Source organism: Trachypithecus francoisi, unplaced genomic scaffold (assembly GCF_009764315.1).
Source record: "Trachypithecus francoisi isolate TF-2019V2 unplaced genomic scaffold, Tfra_2.0 Lachesis_group5, whole genome shotgun sequence".
NCBI classification, from domain to species: domain Eukaryota; kingdom Metazoa; phylum Chordata; class Mammalia; order Primates; family Cercopithecidae; genus Trachypithecus; species Trachypithecus francoisi.
Genome location: NW_022681470.1, coordinates 112,624,915 through 112,634,889, shown reverse-complemented (window position 1 = coordinate 112,634,889; position 9,975 = coordinate 112,624,915). Strand labels below are relative to the sequence as shown.

The following is a 9,975-nucleotide window of genomic DNA, read 5'->3' as shown; positions in this document are numbered from 1 at the left end:
TGAGATCAGCCTGGTCAACATGGTGAAACTTTGTCTCTACTAAAAATACAAAAGAATTAGCTGGGCGTGGTGTGCATGCCTGTAATCCCAGCTACTCCAGAGGCTGAGACAGGAGAACCACTTGAACCTGGGAGGTGGAGATTGCAGTGAGCTGAGATGGCGCCACTGCACTCCAGTCTGGGTGTCAGAGCGAGACTTCATCCCAAAATAAACAAAAAAACTAGAAAGGGAGTTAACCTGGGGACAATATAGAGTGATGATTAAGAACACAAACCTTAGCTGGGCGCACTGGCTCATGCCTGTAATCCCAATACTTTGGGAGGCCAACGCGGGTGGATCACTTGAGGCCAGGACTTAAGAGACCAGCCTGGCCAACATGGTGAAACCCATATCTACAAAAAATACAAAAAAAGCCAGCTGTGGTGGTGCGTGCCTGTAGTCCCACCTACTAGGGAGGCTGAGGTGGGAGGTGGCTTGAGCCCAGGAGGCAGAGGCTGCAGTGAGCCAAGATTGCACCACTGCAGTCCGGCCTGGGTAACAGAGCCAGACCTTGTCTCAAAAAAAAAAAAAAAAAAAAAGACACAAACCCTGGAACCAGACTGAGTGACTTAATCTTTCTGAGCCTTAAGTTTCTCTGCCCACAAAATGAGGATGATGATAAAAGCATCCACCTAATTGAGCTTTTATGAGATTAAGTGAGTTAACACATGTAGAGTGCTTGGAACAGTTCATATTACATAGTAAGAGGCCAGTAAACACTGGCTTTCTGTGTTGTTGCTACTGGGTGCAGTGGAAGAGTGCATAGACAGAAAAAGTCGAAAGCCAGGCCCAAAGGGAAGGAGACAGGCAGGTGGCTGAGCAAGAAGGGCAGCCGTGGCAGGAGGGCCTCCTCCCTGACTGGCACTGCCTACTGAAAGTGCTGCTGAAGCAGGTTTGGAGTGGGAGGAGGTAGGGTGGGGACAAAACTCAAGGCTGACCAAGAGGGCGAACAGGATGTGCCATGCCCTCTCCAGCCGCCAGGTGGCAACAACACATGGGTCTGCAGCTTGTTTTGCCTCTAACGACCTACCCTGGACATGGCTCACACCCAGCCCACACAAACATGTCACCTTCCAGCCTCACCCAGGTGTGTACCTAAGCCTGCTGACCTTCCAGTGCTTCTATTGGCCCGGGAGCCACCAACAGGCCCTGCTCACTAGACACCAGTGCAGGGCGCAGCTGGGAAGCACACCTGAGGTTTCTTCCTTACACCAAATTTCTCCAGAGCCGCATACTCCATGTCTGTCTGCATACCTCTTCCCTCCCACCAATTCCTGGAATCCCAGAGGCTGCAGGAGTTGCTGCAGAGCTCAGGGAAAGGTGCATGTCTAGGCACTGTCACTGAAGTAGGTGAATGTGCCAGGTGAACCTTGGAATCAGCCGCAAAAAGGGGAAAGCACCAGCTGGCAGTCCCACTTCTCTTGCCCACTTACCACTTCTCAAGTCATGGCCTGGCCTTCAGGGAGGGAAGTTTCCTCAGAACTCAGAAGGAACTGAATTGGTTCTGATTACCAGAGTTAAAGACTGCAAAAAAAAAAAAGGGAGGCCTTGGCCGGGCGCGGTGGCTCAAGCCTGTAATCCCAGCACTTTGGGAGGCCGAGACGGGCGGATCACGAGGTGAGGAGATCGAGACCATCCTGGCTAACACGGTGAAACCCCGTCTCTACTAAAAAATACAAAAAACTAGCCGGGCGAGGTGGCGGGCGCCTGTAGTCCCAGCTACTCGGGAGGCTGAGGCAGGAGAATGGCGTAAACCCGGGAGGCGGAGCTTGCAGTGAGCTGAGATCCGGCCACTGCACACCAGTCTGGGCAACAGAGCGAGACTCGGCCTCAAAAAAAAAAAAAAAAAAAAAGGGAGGCCTTACACCAAATCTGTTAAACGTGTCTTTGTTATTCCTCCATCTTGCACCCAAATATATTCTGAATAAATAAACTAAATGCTCTGCTATACACAGGTCACAACACTAGGGTACTGCAGAGGTTTACTGGATCCTGACGCTCGCCCCCAAGTCTAACGGGAGATGAGGAGAGCACGGACAACCCCAGTGATGTAAGTTGGAGTGTGACTAGGTGTTCCAGCAGCTCTGGCTATGGTGACTAGGGGAGATGAACATCACCAAAGGGCCTTCACGTCTCACAGGGAGAGCAAACAAGAAGCTGGTGTGTTTCTAGGAGGCTCCATTCTTTTGCCACTAAAGGACATTCAAGTTTAGGATATAAATAAGAATCTACCTAGATCCTAGCTTAATAGCCTCACATACTGTGAATTAAGCTACACTTAACTTTCATCTGGGCCTTCCAATGATACATGAGACCTGGGGAAAGGCAGCCTGTCCTTGTCTAATGCCAACAAGGGGAGCAGTCACAGCCTAATGAGCCAGAATCTCAAGGCCCTAGGGCCTATTCAGGCCCCTGCCTAGGAGGCTCATCCTGGCTACCTGCCCGGAATTAGAGATTTACTCCAAATTTGTTAGAAATTGGAGCAGGGCTGGGCGCGGTGGCTCAAGCCTGTAATCCCAGCAGTTTGGGAGGCCGAGACGGGCGGATCACGAGGTCAGGAGATCGAGACCATCCTGGCTAACAAGGTGAAACCCCGTCTCTACTAAAAAATACAAAAAACTAGCTGGGGGAGGTGGCGGGCGTCTGTAGTCCCAGCTACTCGGGAGGCTGAGGCAGGAGAATGGCGTGAACCCGGGAGGCGGAGCTTGCAGTGAGCTGAGATCCGGCCACTGCACTTCAGCCCCGGCGACAGAGCAAGACTCCGTCTCAAAAAAAAAAAAAAAAAAAGAAATTGGAGCAGGGGGCCGGGCGTGGTGGCTCACACCTGTAATCCCAGCACTTTGGGAGGCCGAGGCGGGTGGATCACCAGAGGTCAAGAGTTCAAGACCAACCTGACCAACATGGAGGAACCCTATCTCTACTAAAAATACAAAATTAGCCAGACGTGGTGGTGCATGCCTGTAATCCCAGCTACTCGGGAGGCTGTGCCAGGAGAATCCCTTGAACCTGGGAGGCAGAGGTTGTGGTGAGCTGAGATTGCACCATTGTGCTCCAACCTGGTCACCAAGAGCAAAACTCAGTCTCAAAAAAAAAAAAAAGAAAAGGCTGGGGGGTTGGGGGGCGGTGGCTCATGCCTGTAATCCCAGCACTTTTGGGAGGCCGAGGCAGGCGGATCACGAGGTCAGGAGATCAAGACCACGGAGAAACCCCGTCTCTACTAAAAATACAAAAAATTAGACGGGCGTGGTGGCGGGCACCTATAGTTCCAGCTACTTGGGAGGCTGAGGCAGGAGAATGGCATGAACCCAGGAGGCGGAGCTTGCAGTGAGCTGAGATCCGGCCACTGCACTCCAGCCTGGGTGACAGAGCGAGACTCCGTCTCAAAAGAAAAAAAAGGAAAAAGAAATTGGAGCAGGGGCTGGGTGCAGTGGCTCACACCTGTAATCCCAGCACTTTGGGAGGCCAAGGCGGGGGTGGATCACCTGCAGTCAGGAGTTTGAGACCAGCCTGGCCAACATGGTGAAACCCCATCTCTACTAGAAATACAAAAAATTAGCCGGACGTGGGTGGTGGGCACCTGTAATCTCAGCTACTCAGGAGGCTGAGGCAGGAGAATTGCTTGAACCTGGGAGGTGGAAGTTGCGTTGAGCCCAGATCGTGCCATTAAACTCCAACCTGGATGACAGAGTGAGATTCTGTCTAAAAAAAGAGAAAGAAATAGGAGCAGGATCCACTTCTAGAGATACAGAGAATATAAAAATACATTCACTTTATTTTAGAAAAATGAAGACTCATAGAGTAAGCTTATCACAAACTGGCCTATTAGGAGTAACAGAATTCACAGGAAACCATTTCTGAAGTCCAGGTGCCTGCTACCACCTCTCCAAGCAGGCCGGAGTCCAGTTGAGAATGCAATTCAGGAAGACGGCTCCTCAGAGGGCAGGGAGGTTAGCGACGGAGGCCACTCATATGGAAATGTCCAGTGAACCAATGGCGGGGAAGAAGATCAAATTCTCTGGGACTGACCACAACTGTGGGGGTGGATAAAGACAAACCACTGGCCTGTACTTCTCATTTTCTGTTTGTTCATTTCACTGGTGGAAGGTGACCTCTTTTCCCCTAATCTTCTTTCAACCCAGAGAGTTTAAGACTTCGCCAGCTCAATCCTAATCCACCCCATGTCCCATGGTCTCTGCTCCCGGGAGACCAGCCCTGGTGGCATCTCGTCCTCCTGTCCCTGGGCCAGAATCTGCTGGAGTCAGGGTCTGCCGGGTAGAGGCAAGTCCAGGTACTGACTGGAGTGGTTTGCTACTGAAGTCTTGCTTGCTGTCCTGATCTCTTTACCTAAAGAGATAGAATGAATAACTGCTTTAAAATGCCCTTCTTCTGCCGGGCGCGGTGGCTCAAGCCTGTAATCCCAGCACTTTGGGAGGCCGAGACGGGCGGATCACGAGGTCAGGAGATCGAGACCATCCTGGCTAACATGGTGAAACCCCGTCTCTACTAAAAATACAAAAAACTAGCCGGGCGAGGTGGCGGGCGCCTGTAGTCCCAGCTACTTGGGAGGCTGAGGCAGGAGAATGGCGTGAACCCGGGAGGCAGAGCTTGCAGTGAGCCGAGATTGCGCCACTGCACTCCAGCCTGGGCGACAGAGCGAGACTCCGTCTCAAAAAAAAAAAAAAATAAATAAATAAATAAATAAATAAATAAAAAATAAAATGCCCTTCTTCCTCAAGCCCGTTTGTCATCCAGCAGAGTTCAAGCTCCTCAGTGTGGGAAGAAATGGGATCCCCCTTCCCCTGCCCAGGCTCCCCTCGTCTCTCCATTTTGCCATACCAAATTCAGGGCTGATGTGCATAAGAGCTTGGAATCCCAGATGATGGCAGGGTAGGGAGGCAGGATGGCCAAGGGAGGACCAGACTGACCTGGTAGGTCCTGGGACTGCCACTTTCCTGGGGGGCTGCAGATTGCTGCGAGTGGCACCCATGACAGGAAGATTTGGTCGCTGGGAAACAGGAACTTCATGGGGTTAACAAAAGAAATGAGTTAGCAGCAAATTTAACTGACCTCGAAAAGAAATACTGGATGAAAGGAGCGAGTGTGGGATTAGTACTCTCCCCCGTGACCATGAGGTATTTGAAAACTAAGACTCAGACTCTGTCCAGCCCCATATCCTCTCTGTAACTCAGTCTCCCCATCTTCCAATCGAATTGCAATGAGGATGGCAAAAGTGGTCACTGTTGCCAGCTCTGGGAGGGTGAGGACATGCTGGGCAAGGGCAGGAATTCTTCCTCCTGACCTCTTACCCTTGTGTCCACTTTCCCGCACTCTGTGTCCTGCAGTGCTTGGTCTTGGAAGCCCTTTTCGAGTTGACACAGAATCCGGAGGTAGGGCACCTCTGCCAGGTGGCACACTCCGGCTGGTGAGTGGCATTCGGCTGGCAGGCCTGGGGATGGCTGAGGGAATGGGCAGTTGACTGGAAGATTTAGCAGCTGCTCCCTGTGGCCGGGGCAGGCGTTGAGAGTTGCTGGTAGAAGGCTGTGGGGCCAGGACTGATCTGACGGGGGTGGGTGGGCCTGGTGGAGAGGAGTGGAGAAATTTCAGAGTCAGTTCCACCAACTCCCCACTCCCACTCACCACAACTTGGCTGCTCAGCTGTCCTCACTGGCTGCTGCTCTCCCACTGGGCCCGGCTCTCCCCCGGACTGGGGGAGTCGATCGGGTAAGAGGAGAAGATGCTGGGCTTTTGGATGCAGGGAACAGATTGCAAGTGGGTGACTCCTGAAACACAAAGACAGAGAGAAAAAAGACTAGAGTGGAAAAAATATCTGTTCTGTGGCTTAAGGAATTAAGAAATAGAGGTGGAGAGTTGTCTACATCCCAGTAAGGAAGGGTAGAAGTTAGCTGCTAATATCACCATAATCATCACTATTGCCCATACCATTTATTGAGTTTATTATAGACATTACAGAGCTTATACTCAGACACTGTGGTAAGAGTTTTGGTTCTCTTTTTTCATGGTTCTCATTTAATTCCAACGATTCTAGATGTAGAAATACTACCCCCGTTTTACCAATAAGGAAACCACTCCCTGCCTGCATCATGGCATGCACTAGTCTGGGGCACACCTCCAACTCAACCCTCTCAACTCACCCTCTTCATGTTGGAGGGCCTCTTTCCAGATGTCCGGAGAGCCCTGACTGACCCCTTCCTATCACTGCTCCGGAGTCGAGGCGTCAGGCTGCTTGGGGAGGGGGTACTCCGAGCCAAAGAGTTCACAGTCGGCAGCAGGTCTCTGACAGGACTGTCCTTCAGCACAAAGGTCTCCCGCCGAGGACTGGGCTTCACTCGGTGAGGCCCCAGGCCCTCGCTTGCGCTCTCCCGCTCCTGCAGGGCACACTGCTCCAGCTGGGCGGCCAGCCGGTTGGCCTCATCGAGGATCTCCTCCAGTTTCTCTGGGCTGAGGGGGCCTAGGCTGAGCCTCACACCCTGGGGGGCAGGAGCCACGGCATTTGGGTCACTTCGGTGGGAGAGGCCCCGTCGAAGTGGTTTCTCTGGAGTCACCAACACTGTTATGTCTTCCTCCTCACGGCTGAGAAACAAACCAGGCATCATGCCCATGCAAAAGAGAACAGGAGATTATGCAAGGGAGACTGCACAAAAGCCCCACAACAGAGCCAGGGACCTGACCCTAGGCCCTGATGCCCATGCCGGCTGTGACATGTGGCCTCTGGGTGATGAGATACCTGGTTCTATGGGGCCTAATAGGCCTTTAGCATTTACGGACATCAGAAATGATGCCAGGATGGAGATGCAGCAAATCCACTTACCCTTTTTCTTAACACCCTGAAATCTAACTCCAGCTTCTGCCTTCTTTCCCCACTACCAGTAGTGTCATAGAGGCCTGAGTCAGCTAGCTGCCCAGCAGCCCCAAGTGCGCCAAACCTTGCTAAATTACCAACCCAAGCCCCAGAGGCCAGTAATTCAGCAGTAAGGGGTTAGAGACAGAGGTACTGTTAGAGGAAAATAAGTGGGATAAAGAGGTGGTACCTGTCAGATGGTGACAGCCCCCCAAAGTCCAAGGTCTCATCCACAATAAACCTTACATCTGAAGGGGAAAGAAGAATGAAGGCCAGTCACGGGTTCCTGATGCAGCTCTCCATCGCTGGGTCTCACTCCTCCCTCTCATTCTTCCCTCCCTCCTTTCCTTACCTTCCTCCAAATCCTCCATGTCCAGCCAGCAGGAGCGAGAGTCCAGTTAGATCTGAGTTGGAGAGAAACAATACCTTTGCTCAGTATCCTTTCTGCCCAAGTCTCGCAGCTAGATTCAGGGTGCAAGCCAGGGGCGGGGGTCATGCTGAAGGCAAAGCAAGCACCCAGGAGTGGTACCTCCCGCATAACTACTACTGCTACCTCCAGGAAAGATACGGAGGGCTCTCCCAACTGCCCAGATTGCCCTGGAGCCGCCCCGCATCCTGGCCTCTCCTCACTGGGAGCGGTCTGCACGCCTCATCTTCCTCCCCGCCACTAGCCTCAGGATTCTGCACTCCCCAAGCCACCTTTCCACTCCCCTGGCGTCACACGCAAAGCACACCTCCAGCCCACCCTGTTTCCACTTCCCGCGCCGCCTTATCTTCCACGCAACAGGCTTTCTCCCGCAACCTAGTCCCGGGAATCAGCTCCGAGGGGGCGGGGCTCCTTTCGAATCTCTCAGGCCCCACCCACTCAAGCCACACGCGCACTGTGATTGGTGAATCCTCAGGGGGCGGGGCAGCGGAGCTGCCGGCCGGAAGTCAGTCGATGGGGGCGGTGGGAGAACCGTTCCCAGAAGACTCCATCCCGGGCGGCCAACGCGGAGCCGAGGGTTGAGGCCGCGAGTGCGCGTGCTCGCGTGCCCGGAGATTCTCTTTCCCACAGGCAGATGGGAGCGGTGCGCGGCTGGCCGGGAGGGAAGGAACGAACACATGAGTATGGACCTCGCGTCCCACCCCGCTCCCGCTGCTGGGCCGCCGAGCGCCCAGTCTCCAGAACGGTTGTGCTGCCTAACGCGGCCGCTAACCGACGCTCTACGGGAGGAAATTCGTTTTCTTGGGCGCACTCAATATGCAGGCGCCGCATTGGCCAGGGTTCCTCAGTTGAGGGTTTTTTCCAAGTTAAGGAAGCACCTAAACACTTACATTGTAGTTATATTGAGATTCTTAAGAAGTACATCATCCATCGCCTCTTCAAGAACCTGAGGCAGCTGAGGTGTAAAGAAAGCAACGTCCCAGCACTTTGGGAGGCCGAGACGGGCGGATCACGAGGTCAGGAGATCGAGACCATCCTGGCTAACGCGGTGAACCCCCGTCTCTACTAAAAAAATACAAAAAAAAAGCTAGCTGGGCGAGGTGGCGGGCGCCTGTAGTCCCAGCTACTCGGGAGGCTGAGGCAGGAGAAGGGCGTAAAACCCGGGAGGCGGAGCTTGTAGTGAGCTGAGATCCAGCCACTGCACTCCAGCCTGGGCAACAGAGCGAGACTCTGTCTCAAAAAAAAGAAAGAAAGCAACGGGCTTTTCACCCAGGCAGGCTGGGGTTCAAATTCAACCCAAGTTTGACCTCAAAACCCAAGTTTCGGTTTAGAGGGCTGCCTTGAGTATATTTGCCCTCTTTTCACCTCTCTTCGCTTACCTGTGAAAGGAAGATGGTGGTCCTCGCAGTTATGGTGTTAGGAGGATAATTATGAGGGCGTTTTCTACTGTGTGCCCTTAGGGGACTTAGACGGGGTGTTTGTAAGTAGCCCTATCTGAACTAAAAGCAGTATTTGTAAAATGCTTAAGCCAACTTGTTAGGAGTGTTGTCTCTGTTGTTTCTAGATGTTGCCCGGGCCACCAGTGAACTTGTAAGAGGCTTCAGAGCAGAGCGACTCCATCTTGAATAGAGGCTGGGTAAAATAAGGCTGAGACCTGGGCTGTATTCCTAGGAGGTTAGGCATTCTCAGTCAAAGGGTGAGATAGGAGGTTGGCACAAGATACAGGTCACAAAGACCCTGGTGATAAAACAGCATGCGGTAAAGAAACCAGCCAAAACCTACTGAAACCAAGATGGCGGTGAAACTGACCTCTGGTGGTCCTCACTGCTCATTATATGCTCATTATAATGTATTAGCATGCTGAAAAGCGCTCCAGACAGCGCTACCACAGTTTACAAATGCCATGGCCACATCAGGAAATTACCCTATACAGTCTAAAAAGGGGAGGAATTCTTAGTTCCAGGGAATTGCCTACCCCTTTCCTAGAAAACTCATGAATAATTCATCCCTTGTTTAGCATGTAATCAAGAAATAACCATAAAAATGGCCAACCAGCAGCCCTTGGGGCTGCTCTGCCTCTGGAGTAGACATTGTTTATCCCTTTTCTTTCTTAATAAACTTGCTTTCACTTTATGGACTTGCCCTGAATTATTTCCTGTGCAAGGGCCAAGAACCCTGTCTTGGGGTCTGGATCCGGACCCCTTTCTGGTGACAACAGGAAGAGGTAGCAGGTCCGCACAAGATACAGGTCACAAAGATCCCTCTAATAAAACAGGGTGCAGTAAAGAAGCCGGCCAAAATCTGCCAGAAACCAAGATCGTAAAGAAAGTGACCACTGGTGTCCTCACTGCTTATTATATGCTAGTTATGATTCATTAGCATGCTAAAAGACACTCCTGCCAGCGCCATGACAGTTTACAAATGCTATGGCAACATCTATATGGCATAAAAGGAAGAGGAGCCTTCAGTTCAAGGAAATCATGCTCCTTTCCCAGAAAACCTATGAATAATCCACCCCTTGTTTAGCATATAATCAAGAAATAACCATAAAAATAGCATACCAGCAGCCCTTGGTGCTGCTCTATGGAGTAGCCATTCTTTCATTCCTTTACTTTCTTAATAAATTCACTTTCACTTTACTCTGCGGACC

General features: G+C 51.9%; 1 protein-coding gene across 3 annotated transcripts; it reads right to left on the bottom strand.

Annotated features, from left to right (window-relative positions):
* Positions 1-3,782: 3,782 nt before the first annotated feature.
* Positions 3,783-8,278, bottom strand: PSRC1 (proline and serine rich coiled-coil 1). Of its 3 annotated transcripts, none has more exons than XM_033198036.1 (8): positions 7,633-8,278; positions 7,251-7,302; positions 7,089-7,146; positions 6,192-6,630; positions 5,705-5,819; positions 5,346-5,615; positions 4,965-5,058; positions 3,783-4,383 (listed from the first exon to the last, which is right to left on the bottom strand). In XM_033198036.1, the coding sequence occupies exons 2-8, from the start codon at positions 7,267-7,269 to the stop codon at positions 4,380-4,382; spliced, it is 999 nt and encodes a 332-aa protein (XP_033053927.1). In that variant the 5' UTR covers positions 7,270-7,302; positions 7,633-8,278; the 3' UTR covers positions 3,783-4,379. The 3 variants fall into 3 exon arrangements, with proteins under 3 accessions (XP_033053927.1, XP_033053925.1, XP_033053926.1); XM_033198034.1 differs by having other exon boundaries at positions 3,783-4,070; XM_033198035.1 differs by having other exon boundaries at positions 3,783-4,070; positions 7,644-8,278.
* Positions 8,279-9,975: the final 1,697 nt, after the last annotated feature.